This window comes from Ylistrum balloti, unplaced genomic scaffold (assembly GCF_031769215.1).
Source record: "Ylistrum balloti isolate Yb309-2 unplaced genomic scaffold, AGI_CSIRO_Ybal_v1 Utg369810, whole genome shotgun sequence".
Lineage (NCBI taxonomy): Eukaryota > Metazoa > Mollusca > Bivalvia > Pectinida > Pectinidae > Ylistrum > Ylistrum balloti.
Window position 1 is genome coordinate 61,136 of NW_026781983.1, and position 15,016 is coordinate 76,151.

A 15,016-nucleotide genomic window follows, 5' to 3' on the forward strand; every position below is an offset into this window, starting at 1 on the left:
TATTTTTGTCAAATTGCATGAAGAACCATATCATAATGACTGCTGCTCATTCATGTTCAACGTTGGAATACATATTGCGATTTATATATTGTGTGTACTTCTCACTATATCAGTTTAGATATGACGGAAGGGGCACGTGTATTTTGATTTGGAGAGGATCAATACATGATATCGATGAAAGTTATTGAGGTATTGAGTCGAGGCCTAGGTTAATGTAGACCTATTTGCTATCTAAAATAGAATTAGAAAATGGTATGTATTCCCTTTTTATTAAAAGAATTCCTCATCAAGTAAAACTTCCAGAAATAGAGGATTATTGCCCAAACGTTGTATAGATAATAACGGTTGTTAACAAATAAATTACATAGTATACATCACGAAAACATCAACCTAACCTTCATCATGATAAGTGTTTGTATATTGTGAGATATCCTCTCATCATAATGCAAGTATATATTGTTCAAAATGTCCTCTCTTTTTCATCAGATAGACCTAGTCATATTCTATATCCTAATTCACCTATCACAGTAATTCGGTTCTAATACATTTTATGACTTCATAGAATACATTCCTTGTTGGCTCTCTCGGTTAAATAACTTTTTCTCTTTGGCACATTTGATTGAGCATTGGTTTTGTGAACCAGTTGTAGACACGACCATCAACATAAATGTATATGTGATGCACGGGGAGATTTAACAATTTTCTAAGAGATGGGGCTTGTGTTTAGTATACTATATAAGCTCCCTTTCCCAGAAACTTTAATGCTTGATAATTTAACTCTCATTCATGACCGTTGACACCTTTTGGTATTGTGTCCTGTCAGTTTCTCCTTTCTTATTTCAATTCTTGTTCATGTTCCCGGCGTTCAATCTCTCCCGGTCATTTGGACAAATTTTGAGGGGCCATGTATTTAATTATACTTATTTAATCCCTTGTTTCTATCTGGTTAATCTGGTTTACTGACATTATCCGTTCTACATTTATCTTTTAAAAATGTTTTGTCACGTACGTAGTGTCTGTAATAAATAAATAACGAAACAAGCTGCCACATGTAAGATAAAAAAAGAAGTTGGTTTGGAAAGATTCTAGAAAGATCATTGATTTTGGGACTTTCCTATGTTTTTGCCCTTGATTATATGAAAGCTGAAAATTACTCTAAGAAATAATGATAATATCCAAGATAATCCAAGACGCTCGTTTGTTGGCCATTTTGTTTTTCTGATCAGTCCGAAAATCAAGAAGGCAAAACTGGGAACCACTGTTTTCGAGTGATATTTGTGAAATTTAGATGTGGTTTGATACTGATAATGTTGTTGGAGTCACTCTCCAGAAAGTGTGGTAACGAACAATAAAATGTCAAATTCAATATGGCTACTGATGGAGAAACTAAAAATCCAATCCATCTAACAAGAGATCCCCGAGGGATCTTTGCATCCATCATTGTTTGATTTATACTTGTTCTTTACAGTAGGATATTTTCTATGCTCATCTCTTTTTTCCTCTATTTTTTGCTCTTAATGATACGAAATTTGAACATTTCTCTGCAGAAATAGCAATAAGCTTTAACTGCCAAATTCAAGATAGTCGCGTGTCAGCCATTTTTTTCTGAGCAGTTCCAAAATCAAATGGGCACAAGTAGGGGCCAAAGGGAACCTACATATAGAATTCCAGAGATCCATCCGTACTTAACTAAGCGAAATCCAAGATGGCCGTCTCTTGGCCATTTGGTTTTTCTGATCAGTCCTTAAATCATACAGAAATAACACGGAACAAGGGAAATCAACAAATGAAATTTGAGAGAGATCTATGCGGTGCTTTTATAGGCGAAATACAAGATGGCCGTCTCTTGGCCTTTTTGTCCCTCCGAACAGTCCTAAAATAATACAGAAATAACACAGAGTAAGGAAAATCTACGAAAGAGATTTGAGAGGTAACCATCGAGTAAGAAATAGCATAACAACACTGTATGACGGACGAATCCCGAATGTGATCTGTATAACTCAGGCAAATTCTGAACATGTTCATCAAGTTTCAAGGAGATCATTTCAGTTATGCCTCTGAAATAGGACTAACTTTAAAGAAAGACAGACCACAGACATAAGATGATCCTTGAAAACACCAGATATAGGTAACATGATAACAGAAATACACAAGGACTGATTAATCATTGGTACTTTTTTTTAATTTCTCAACAGTATATCTGTATATGTGAATACTTACTATTGTACCCAGCTTTATCATTTTCATGGCAGTTACATTCTATAATAAATTTTGAATACCTTAAATGAATGTTATCAACATATCATATACAAAACCTGTTTTATTCACAGCTAATTCCTGTAAATGTATGCATATCACCAGTAGTCTTATTTTGGTAGTTTATTTTGCACTGAAGATATCTATGATCACACATGTCTGTTGTTAGAATAGCAATTATTGTGAATGTGCAAATTCATCATTGCGCTTAATTGTACAAAGTTGATACTGAACTAAAATTAGATTGCACCAAAATCAATATATTTACATTTAATTATCAATCAATGTGATTTACTTGGTAGTACCACTAGAATCATGAAAATCAAAGCATATGTTATGATCCAAAACATATTTCCATTAATTGACACACTGTTAAAATAATTATTTATTATCAAAGATTTCTTTAAAGTGTTAGTGAGGAAATGTTATATATACATATCTGACAATATCATTTTAAAATTCACTCAAAACATGAGATCAAAACACTGCAGAAGTAACTAAGGAGAGCACTCCCTTACGACCACAACTCTGTACTGTTATTTCTGTTTTGAATAAATGTTAAACTGATGTAGAGTGAAACCTATCTCATCAAAAATCCTGTAAAATATACGTCTCAAACATTGGCCTAGAGTCACAATGTACCTGTCTAATAGGCCTACTTAACACCAAAACATCAGCTAGATATACTGTAAACATGGAAATTTTCAGGTAGGGAAAATTTACACTAAATATGCGGAAGTCATTTGGCGGCGTAAACTTCATCCAAGCATATGAATTTCTGATGTATTACACAAATATCAAGATATACAATAAATATACAAAGGACCATTGATCATGAAAATATTCTGAACAAGTACATTTTGCCTGTTTAAATACAGAATTTAATCCCCATGTCAATAACCATGTTTACAGTATATCAGTTGATCCTAGTGACATTTGATATATTCTTTACATAATAAAAAAAAAATCAGTAAATCTCAAAATGTGGACTTGAGAGTTGTTACTGAATATTATCACTATTTCATCCTTAAAGTGTAAAGAACAGCAAATGAAATCAGACAAAATATGACCCAATCCTGACTGTGTTAACCTTATATAATGTACCCTTAACTTTAAGCATTATTTGTTTTAAAAATTGGTCTGAATTTCAAGTGTCTAAATTAATGAAAACAAATAAAAAGATATACCTCCCCATCTACACCCTCAATTTTTTTTTCTAATCTAAATCCATTGAGAGGTCATGAGATATTTTATACTCAAGCCTTCTATTTCAAAAGTGACTAACAGTGACCTTTGACTTCTGACCTTGACCTACAACCACCAAAATCTAATCCTATGTAGGCAATGGTGGGATGATGCTTTGGTGTAAATATGCACTAATCACATTCAGTAGATATCTTGTACACAAGGTTAACATGCACACATGGATGCATGCATGCATGTATAAATACCTAAGTAGGGTGGGAGGTGGGGTTGGTATTGTTTTGTTCAATTGTAAGTATTTTTAACTAGATGTAAGGATGTCAAACATCTTTATGTTACTTTTTCATAGATGACTAAATATATATATATTGTAACATTGATAGAGTTAAAAAAAAACAAATGTGCCAAGAAAAAATAAATAAATCAGCAGTGTTAAGTAAACGACAATCCTCCACATCCTTATTGTTTTACTTTTATAATCATAAACAGTGGGTGTAATGTACTATTACCCATGTTTGCAATAAACTTATATTCTTAAAAAATAAATGACCACAAATAAACAATTCTATAAACATATTATCATAACCCATATATATAAAAACAAAATTTAATCAGCAATATGTCATTATTGTGCCTGGAAAATCCATTGTGAAGGACATATTTTACCTTACAATACAATGGATCTCCTGTTTATTTAAGTTCCACACACAATACTAGCTTTGAGCTAGTATAGTCTTAGAATACTACATTATAAATCCTATAGAACCTTATTTTATTTATTTGTTTTCAATTCATATAAGAATACAATATTATCTTTATGTTATGCCCCACTTACCATTTTACTGCATTTTGTAACACTGCAGTTCTATTTTCTCACTTTTCAAAAATAAATTCTGTGAAATCAACTGACCCTTGGGTACAGTATATTTTGGCTCTCACAAATAGTTTTGACACTTGAATTTGAAGGGACATGTTTCACGTTTTCACCCTTCAGATTTGCAATTTGACTGCAGAAATTACTGAATGTCAAGGGTCAACAGAGTACACTAAAATTTTCTGTAATTCTCAATCAAAAAATTTTTTTTCGTGTCAAAAACTTTAATTAACTTTAATTGATAATGACTGGAGTATAATAGAATTCTATTTTAGATGAAAAAGTATACAATTTATCAACCAAGATAATTGGAGCATAAGAATACCATATATGAAATGAAAGCAAATAACATATTCTGTTTATCAAACATTTGAACAAGGAACTCCAGATCACTTGTCCTTTATCAAAATGGTCAACATCACAGTGATAGGAAGTCAACAAAGGTAAACTAATTAGTACCCTTGTTGTCATACTTGAGTCAAATTTGGACCGGAGGAGAAATTATTCACAACTGGTCGGCTTTGTTCCTGAGCCAAACTAGCAGTCTTAGCTTGTACAACCTGAAATGAAATGAAATGATTTTTAATAGTAAAATATATACAGTAATAAACATTGTCTACCGAAATGTAGTTTCCTTTGTTAGAATTTCCTTAAAAACATCACTACTAGATTTATCTGACAATAAACTCATGCCTGATGATAAGCCCACCCTGATCTACTGATGGTTTACTTGAACTATGAACAGGGGATATTTGCCTGTCCTTTACATTCAATAAGACTACATCAGACTTTCCAATAGTGATAATTTAAATAATATTTATAGTGATTGCAAGTCGAATAAAACTGAAATGGTTTGGTAAGAGAGACAAAGCACCTCACTTAAATGTAATGTGCCAATCTCATGCTTGCCCACTCCCAATGCCATTTAAAATTCCAGCACATTGGAATAAGGCTACATTTGTATGTGCAAAAGTGCTGTATCACTGTGGGCATTGACAATCTGTTACAGTGTTAATGACAGAATGGACTGATCCTAAATTCACACCACCATATGCTAACATTAAATTGGAACACTTTGCAAAAGGTTATACACATATGGCAGAAAACTCACATCTCTAAGAAACTGGAGAAAAGCCTCGTAGTATCCAGAACACATCCAAGTCTCATTGTGGCTACCTTGGTCAAATCTGTGTATTCTCTTCATTCCACTACCAGACAGCTATAAAATATAGGATTAAAACAGTTTTGAAATTATACAATATTGAAATCATCATCATCATCATCATCATCATCATCATCATCATCATCATCATCATCATCATCATCATCATCATCATCATCATCATCATCATCATCATCATCATCATCATCATCATCATCATCATCATCATTATCATTATCATCATCATCAACATCATCATCATCATCATCATCATCATCATCATCATCATCATCATCATCATCATCATCATCATCATCATCATCATCATCATCATCATCATCATCATCATCATCATCATCATCATCATCATCATCATCATCATTATCATCATCATCATCAATAACATCATCATCATAATACACATACAGTAAAACTCACTTGTGACAAGCATGCTTCAATTGAATACATGAGATAAGTCAAATGTTTTTTTTCGTCCTGATTTTTTCTCTTCTCTATCTTAGTCAATTAAACATGGATGACTTGAACACTGTGGAGTCAAATACTGTGTTTGAGTCAAATATATTTTGTACTCTGTCCCTTCTAAATTCTACCAAAATTTCTTTTTTTGTGTCGAACATTCAGGAATCACCTTGTCTCAGGAAAAAATTTCCTGGCTTTGGTCTGAATGACAGAGTGTGATCTGTCAGTTGTATCTGTTAACAAGCCCTTTTGTAATTCTCAATCGAACATTAATCCCTGTGTTCACACATGTGAAAATTGGAATTTATACAGAATTAGGCAACCAAACTCACAACAAAATACACAGTAGTCTGTTAACCCCAAATCTGTTTGTTTACCTTTTTTATTTACATGGCTGCAGGAAGCCAAAATTTCTTGGTTATGCTCTTATGGTGCTGTGCGTGTAAATTTATGCTTCAGTGATGTTGTCGTGACCTTCACCTTTTTGTACCCCAGTTTAGCACTACTGAGTTTTATTTGAAAATATTGTTGACAGGACTTATTACTCTTAAAAATATAAATGTGAGTACAATATTTGTACTACTTAAGGTATCAATTTCACTATGAATGAGCAGCAATTCAATGACGAGTGATTAACCTTACATTTTTGTTTTATATTCATAGTTTTAACCATTTATTTAAATAAAAGATATCTTTAGAGAAAAAAATAATATAATGTTTTTTATTTATTTTTTACTTAAATACCAAAAACTCTACGTAGTAAAACAACAGATTGCCTTCCATAATAATAATGTTTAATTTCCAGAACAAAACCCCTATCAAGGTTATTTGTAAGCAAAAAAAGAGAGAAAATGATGTATTGTTTTTACATTGGAACTCTTTTACATTGAAGATAAATATAGATTTCTTGAACACTCTATTTTAATGATACTATATTCATAATACCTGGCATGTTATTGAATTCAGTATAAAAACTAATACCACAGTAAACTTTGTTTTTATGATGGTTCAAATTTATGTGGATTTACCAAATTTACCAAAATAAAATTTATTTAAATGGGATGAGCTGTATTCTGCTTGTTTTTTATATGTTAAGAAAGATCCAAACGAATCTATAGAAATGGGTTATTGTGGAAAAAAAGCAATTAAGAAATATCATAGATGTAAGAACACTGAACTTGACCTTTAAACCTCAGATAACATAAGTAGAGCAATATTGTGCGAGTGATTGCACTGAGGGGGCACTGTCTGAAAACAAAAGCTCAATTTTCTTTATTTTCTATTTTATAAGGACAAGGAACTTTATCTTGAGTATGCAATGCCAAGCAAGCACTTTCAGTACACACTGTGAAATTTGAGCATGATGGACCCAAAACAGAAATCAGACTAATAATATTCCCACAGTTAACAGTGACTTATACATATATGACTTTCAGCATTGAAAATTCATGCATGAAAACATGTTAAGTCTGAAGGCTTCAAAAGAGTTCAATTCAACATAATAAATAAACACAATTTATTGTGAAGAAACCTTTTAAGGCAACACAAAAACAACAAACAGCAAACATCTTCAGAGAATCATTGCAATCAAATTAAATGCCATTTATCTTTGCTTTTCCTTTGGAAAAAATATCATCAATTTTGAAATCCAAAATGTAGAATAGACTGTACACAGTACCTGATGGAGTCTTGTCATCATTTTGGGCGGAATGAGATCGTCAGCTTGTCCCGACAGAAATAATGTTGGCAGAGATATTTTTTTTATTCTCTCAGCTGACGGATACTGCAGATGTAATGAAAGCATATTAAGAACAAACAGTATACAATATATAATCAAGTAAATCATTCATTAATTTTTTGTAGGATTTTTTTCAGACAAGTCCCAACTAAAATTTCTATAATTTAGATAAGTCCATTTCTTTGAGATTTGGTTGCTTTACACAATTTTGACAAATCCAGGAATGGTTTAATTGAGCTCCATAATTCACCGATAAATTAATATAATCCCAAACAGAGTTAAGTCAGAGAAAAACATATCAAAATCAACATTTTGACAGAGCCAAAAAATAGACATTAAAAATAAATACTGATCTAAAATTATAGAAACTAGTCGACCTATGAAATTACATGTTTTAGAAGTCATTGCCGAGTTTGATTTCTGTTTTAAGTACCCCATATATTGAATTACAATATATATTGCATGCTTTATGCAAATTAGCAGTTGAATAGTGTCATGAACCCAGGATATTAATAATGGTTAATTTCAAATGAACCATATAAATATAAAATTGTGACTATGGTATTTTACCCGTATTCAGTACAATTGGATCGATATATACCAAATAAAAAATACATGTATATTATATCATATCATCATGACTTTGAAATGAAAGTCCTCTAAATCTACCATATTATTATTCCACATTACCCATGAAAAACCCTAAAAATTTGTGAAATTGTGAATTCTATGTTATTCATTAAAATTTGTCATTATATACGAAGTTGGAGTCAAAATGCACTAGAATACTTGGAATAATTCAATAAAGAGTAGATTTCCATTCCCACGATGAAAACAACAATTTACATAAAATCTGTAGTTACTTCATCTAAGGGAAAGTGATCGTAATGAAATCAAAGATATTCCCATAACAGCACGATGTGACTTTAATGAAGCAGAAATATGATACATACTTACTTTATGCTTAAATAATATTTCTGGCAAAAATTCCATTAATTTGAAATTAAATATAGTCCTTCCAATATCAGGTAGACTAGTAAAAGTGTTTTCTACCACTAAGGCTGCTATATGTTGTGCATAGAATGGTTGTGATGCTAGCCACACTGCTACAGCGCCACCTAGTGAACGTCCAAACACCACAATTTTATCTCTGTTTACGTCATTCCTGCCTAAAAGGAAGTTGATGGCTGCCTCTGCATCTCTGTACAGGCCTACAAAATAAAGCAGAAAACAATACCATTATACACCATATATTTTGTTTTCTAAAAAAAACATGTTTTAAAAGTAAAAGAAAATGAAAAAGTTGTTTCCATTGTTTTGAATGTATTACCTTAATTATGTTTTTCATTAAGCCTGCAAGAAATGTAAATAAGCCCATCAGTGGGTTGAGTAGGGGTTCAACACTAATGCTTTTATTTAATGTAGAAGGGACTGGGCTTATTTTGAAATCTTATTTTTTAAGTATTTTTACAAATTTGTATAATTAATGATAAGGGTAGGCTTATTACCAGGTACAGGGTTGTTTTATCGACAAACAAATACAGCACATTATTTCATTTTATGGTATTTTTAAAGAATATGTCACATACAAAATATATATCAAAACACTTGCAACTCACAATATAGCTTTCATTTGATCATGATAATGAAGATGGTGATATGCAGATACTATATATTTACCAAATATGAACTTACGCGGTGCAATATATGTGGTTATATCAACTATAGAGTGAGTTACCATAGAAACATTAGGTAACTGCCACTATCGCTTTTCAAATCCATATAACCATAAATTCATTAATTAAAAGGAAATCATTGTTATTTTCAATAAAAGATAATTAGGAAAGATGTAAGAGATATATTTGAGATATAAAAATATGTACAAATTGGAAGGCATCTTCAAAACAGAACACACTGATACCAAAAGACAATACAACCAGGGCTCTCGATCTGCCAGATTTGGGGCCAACTATTTTTTCTCAATTTAGACCCCAAGTTTTCCCAATTTAAGGAAAATGCAGCTATTTTCCCAATTCTTAGGGCCCTGAGCCCCAGTCCCAAAATGGGGTGTGAGAGTCCTGACAACTGTATTGCTGTCTATAAGAAAGAATATAATGATGATCAGGAAAACACCACAGAAAAATATTTCATCCATATTTATCCTCTGTTTCACCAATATCCACTGATAAGCCCAGAGAGGCTGATGGGATTTGGAATGGACAATGAAATGGCTCTTAATATACTAAAGAGCAATAGATGAGTATGGTAACTACCAGACATGGCCGAGTCATAGGATTACTTGCATGTTTTCTAAATACAGTTTCAAGAATCAAGAAAAGCTCTTACCTTATATACCAAGCTCATTCAGTAAACCTGGGGGAGTAAGGTGATGTTTTTGACTCCCAAAAATTACGTTTGATTATCAAATTTGAAGGTACATGTCTATTTTAAATGTTTTGATATTTTTGAATTGTGACTTGCTGTCCAAAATTGTCGAAGTGCAACTGAATATCCTGATTCCCTTTATATGAATATTTGAATTTAAAAATGCAACTACAATGCAGATGAAATGGTCAAAAATAGAATGAAGACTTGCCTGTTTCGGAGGGAGTGCCCTCACTCTTTCCATATCCTCGGTATTCCACTAGTAATACATTCACACCACATGAGGTAAAAAAACCATGGCTGTTTATAAGCCTGCAATGATAAAGGCTGATGATTTATATCATGAAATATTAATCTTATTTCACCAACTGATTACACTTTAAACACTTGAATGAAAAATAATGCTATGAAGGTAACTTTTTGAACAATAGTTGCACAAATCAAATCCATGTATTTGTCGACAAATATTTTTATTGAATACTGTATTGTCTCAAACAAAGCTGTGTTACATACATTTAAAACTCCATCCCTTTAGATAGATGTGATCATTCCTCAGAAAACTGGTTAGGTGTGAAGCATAATAATATAAACCAGTTTGGGTGGTAAGGCAGCATAGTGATAACACACTTGCCTTTCACCTTGACATCCTGGGTCTGATTCCCTAAATGGACGTGAAAAGGTGTAGATCACTAGGGGATTTCTCAGATACTCTGGTTTCCTCCCATAGTAAGACCCCCTGTGTACTTCTATCCAGGTCAACATGAGTGATTGATACAAGCTTAATTAAAGTTTATATAGAATAAACCAGATCCATCAATTTCTAAAGTTCTTTTGAAAACCAACAATTTTTACAGGATTCATGCTTCAACAAAGTCTCCTGTTGGTACATGTATTGCCCAAGTCATGTTTTCTGGAGGGATTGACTACAGAATCACTGAAAATGTATGTTGATCTGTAAAAGTGTAGTCACTTATATACTAGTAGAGAAACTGAAAGTAATGGCATGTATCTTATCAATAATTTTGTTGTAATTTATCTTTTATAGGACAATCGGGTTTCTTTTTCTAAAACACAATCCCAAATAGAAGCTGACTTGATTCCTACCTGTGGCCTATATTTCCTGCATTGCCATGAAAATATATCACAGTTGGAGCATTGGCATGAGTATGTTTAATGAAGACAAGGTTGATTCGAACGTTGTCTGATGTGCGGATAAAGTGATTTTCATAAGGAAGGTTGACCGTATTTGGAAGCTGGACAAACAGGCGTGATTGTGGCGGCTGATCGGGGTAATACAACAGCATGTCCTGAGCATTGTAAAACAAACCTGTAATACACAAATAACAAAAAGCAGAGAGATTATATATCCTTTTTCCATTAAAACTGACTTCAAAACATAGGGCACATCTGTCCCAAATAAAGATATCTTCCTGACAGAAAAAATGTCACTGAAGCTAAGGAAATTGATAAGTGTATATTGTTCAAAGACATTAATTATCACTATAACTATATTAATTATTGATCATTCATTAAAAGTACCTTGTTTTGTATTGAAATATGTGGCTTTTTCAAAACAATACACCCCTAAAACAATTGGCAGGTTTATCCTGATGACTCTTTCAGGACACTGTATTTTTTAAGAAGTGATATTGTGTATTTATTATAAAACCTCTTACATACTGAAACAATATCTAGAACTAGGCAGCCTTAATCCAAAAGTCACTCTATATACATGACTGTTTGTCAGGCATGCATCATAACCAGATAATTTCATTTAAAAACACCAGTCATTCCAAACACTAGTTATACTATATGTTGCATGTTTATTTGAACAAATCTACATGTAACACTAGTTGTAAAAAGGACATTATCATCGTCTTTCAGTTCATAAACAGATGATCATGTGAATGTTTTAATGTTTCATAAATGCATATATTACGTAAACAAAGTTTACACTGTGTATAGAAGTGACCATAAGGTTTCTTAGTAGACTGCTTATCTACTGACAGTAAGACTGTCATGATGGGTTCATTCAGACCATGTCTAGGTCAGAGGGTCTAAGGTTTGAGCCCTGGTCTGGTAGTTTTCTGCTCCTGTTACAATAAGATACCGCTTTGTTAGGCTCTTTATGTTAGCTCTGTCAATTGAGTATAAGACTAGTTTGCCAAATGTCCGAAGTTTTATTACTTTGATATTGAAACGCTTCCATCCTATCAACAACCATTCAAGGTTGAATATTCGTTGATTATGTAACATAGGTCATTATTTATTTCAATGCCTCTGCTAGGATTTGAACCCAGGACCCTGGCTTAATAGTCTGACATTCAACCGATCGAGCAAAAGAGAAGTTCTCTCTAGCGGAGCGGTATATTGCAGTCCGCAATACCAGGATTACGATCATAAAATTAGTTGTCCACAAGCTAAATGAGGACGAAAAGATTTTAAATATTACAACTGTGTAAAAGCTGTAGTGTCATGTTGGTATCAATGACGTTCAGCTAAATGATCATTTGCTACATATCGGTCAAATATTTTAAGGTCAAATGACCAATATAGATCAAGAACTTCTGAAAGACGTCTCCTCCAAACCAAACTCCAAAATGAAAGTTATCAACGATCCGCGGTTAACTCTCCAACATGTTGCCTACCTACGAGAGCGAAGATGAGGAGAAGGAATGTGATTACACCTCCTGTTGTCCAGAACGCCAACAACAGAATCAGAGCTGCAGACGTACATAACTTCCAGAAGCGCATAACAACAGCAAATACAAGTCGAGTTATCAACTCGATTGTCCGAAATCCTTTCCCCATCTCTGATGAGTTTGTATTATAATGAGACTCAGCGTTTCGGTTTGCTGATCCGGTCTCTACATTTTCGGGCATATCAACTTGTAATAAAAATCGGTTAAGTATTTCTTCTTTGTAGTTTCGCCTTGTCACCGCTGTGAAACGTGTCTCTGTCTGTTTCCGACGTCCATGTTTGTTTGGTGAGCGAGGTCATAGGTCAACAGTTGAGGGAGAAGTCATTACTTAAGTTGAGGGAGTGATTATTAATTGCAACCACAGACTGGCGGCACTTCCGTAAGCTATATTGAAACAACTGTTTTCCCGCTTTGCAGCTAGAATACGTAGAGAACGAAATCTTACGAAAAAGAAACAAATAAGAGATATATATTTCGGTATAAGTTAAGTTAAGTTTATTACCAGAACAGGATATACCTATCCTCTACTCTGGTCTCAAAAAAACATACAATATATATACATGATATTTCATATAATAAATATAGTATGTACAAATCAAAATAATATGTCCAGCTTTTAGTTCTGTTGAATTACTATTAAGACAGTCTATATTGATATATCAGCTCTATAATTAAAAATGATATCTTGGTTTTCCCATAACTTATCAAGCCTATTTTTGAAACAGTTCGTGTTTGAGGCAGATACAACAGTTTCTGGTAATGTGTTCCAAATGCGTGCTGCTCTCACAGAAAAGTAATTACTTCTTAGTTTAGATTTAGCTCTTTGTGGAAAAAGTTTTTTTGAGTTTACTCTAACACTGTGTTTATCGGACATGTTCTCCCATAACTTTATGCATGTACAGCACTCTTTGTCGTACACTCCGCTGATCATTTTATATATCTCGACCATGTCACCTCGCAAGCGTCTATAGGCCAAGGTAGGCAGTTTTAGTGTTTTTAATCTTTCTTCATATGATAAATTCCGTAATTCAGGTAGGCACCGCGTTGCTCTTCTTTGAACATTTTCAATAAGATCTATATATTTGTATTTGTAGGGATACCATACTGCACTTGCGTAGTCTAGCTGGGATCTAACAAGCGATTTATATAATGGAATGAATAATTTGATGTCCATAAACTGGAAAGTTCTTCTTAGCATCCCAAACATTGAGTTAGCTTTTTTCACTTTCTCACTGATATGATTTTCAAAACTCAAGTCAGACTCAAAAATAACTCCAATATCTTTCCCCTTCGATGTTGTCTGAAGTTGATTTCCATTTAGATGGTATATAGCCATATCTGTATGTGTTCCTATACGCATATGTTTGCACTTGTCCGGGTGCATTTTCAGCAGCCACTCCTCGCTCCAGTTACACATAATATCTAAGTCTTTTTGCAGTTTTGTTGAATCTCCCTCCTTAGACAGAATTTTGAATATCTTAGTGTCATCTGCAAAAAGGTACATTTCTGAGTTCACCAAGTCTGGCAGTTCATTGATGAAGATGACAAAAAGGAGTGGCCCCAAGACTGATCCCTGAGGTATACCGGAAGTAACATTTTGCCAATCTGAGACTTCTTCATTCACTGTAACCCTTTGTTGGCGACCTTGTACAAAGTTTGAAATCCATAATATCAACTGTTTTGATAACCCATAAGAGACAAGCTTGTTGATTAGACGCAGATGAGGAACGGTATCGAAAGCCTTCTTGTAATCCATATATATGCAATCAACAGCATGGCCCTCATCAAGTTACGTCTTTTTAGATATATGCTTTTAATTAAACAACTTTTTAAACAGTTAAATGATATCACTTAAACTTACACACGAAAGAAGGGGCCTGAATAGCTAACACTAATTCATATCACCAGAAATGTGATATATACGTCTCTGATACCACCACAATCAATAAATCCAGAATTGCATTCGGGTATCTAAATACATTGGGTAGAACAGACTATAACCTGCAATTAATTTATCATTTCAAGCGAGATGAGTACAGGTACGAGATTTAAATATACAATGTACGTATATGTTATGTTGTAATGACTATAGCCAATCACTCGGTAATAATGAAAAAAGGAAACACCAAGTGTTGACAGACGTTAGAAACCATTGAAAGGCAGGTAATGTGACATCCCGGGTCGAGATGACTAGAAAGTCTAACCTTGTCATCTCG

At 33.2% G+C, this 15,016-nt stretch overlaps 1 protein-coding gene across 2 annotated transcripts; it reads right to left on the reverse strand.

The window, feature by feature from the left end:
• Positions 1 to 4,230: 4,230 nt before the first annotated feature.
• LOC132544825 (protein ABHD13-like) lies at positions 4,231 to 13,064 on the reverse strand. 2 transcript variants are annotated; one of them, XM_060208472.1, is made up of 7 exons: positions 12,747 to 13,064; positions 11,203 to 11,425; positions 10,310 to 10,410; positions 8,767 to 8,924; positions 7,654 to 7,758; positions 5,445 to 5,552; positions 4,231 to 4,893 (listed from the first exon to the last, which is right to left on the reverse strand). In XM_060208472.1, the coding sequence occupies exons 1-7, from the start codon at positions 12,979 to 12,981 to the stop codon at positions 4,801 to 4,803; spliced, it is 1,023 nt and encodes a 340-aa protein (XP_060064455.1). In that variant the 5' UTR covers positions 12,982 to 13,064; the 3' UTR covers positions 4,231 to 4,800. The 2 variants fall into 2 exon arrangements, with proteins under 2 accessions (XP_060064455.1, XP_060064454.1); XM_060208471.1 differs by having other exon boundaries at positions 8,671 to 8,924.
• Positions 13,065 to 15,016: the final 1,952 nt, after the last annotated feature.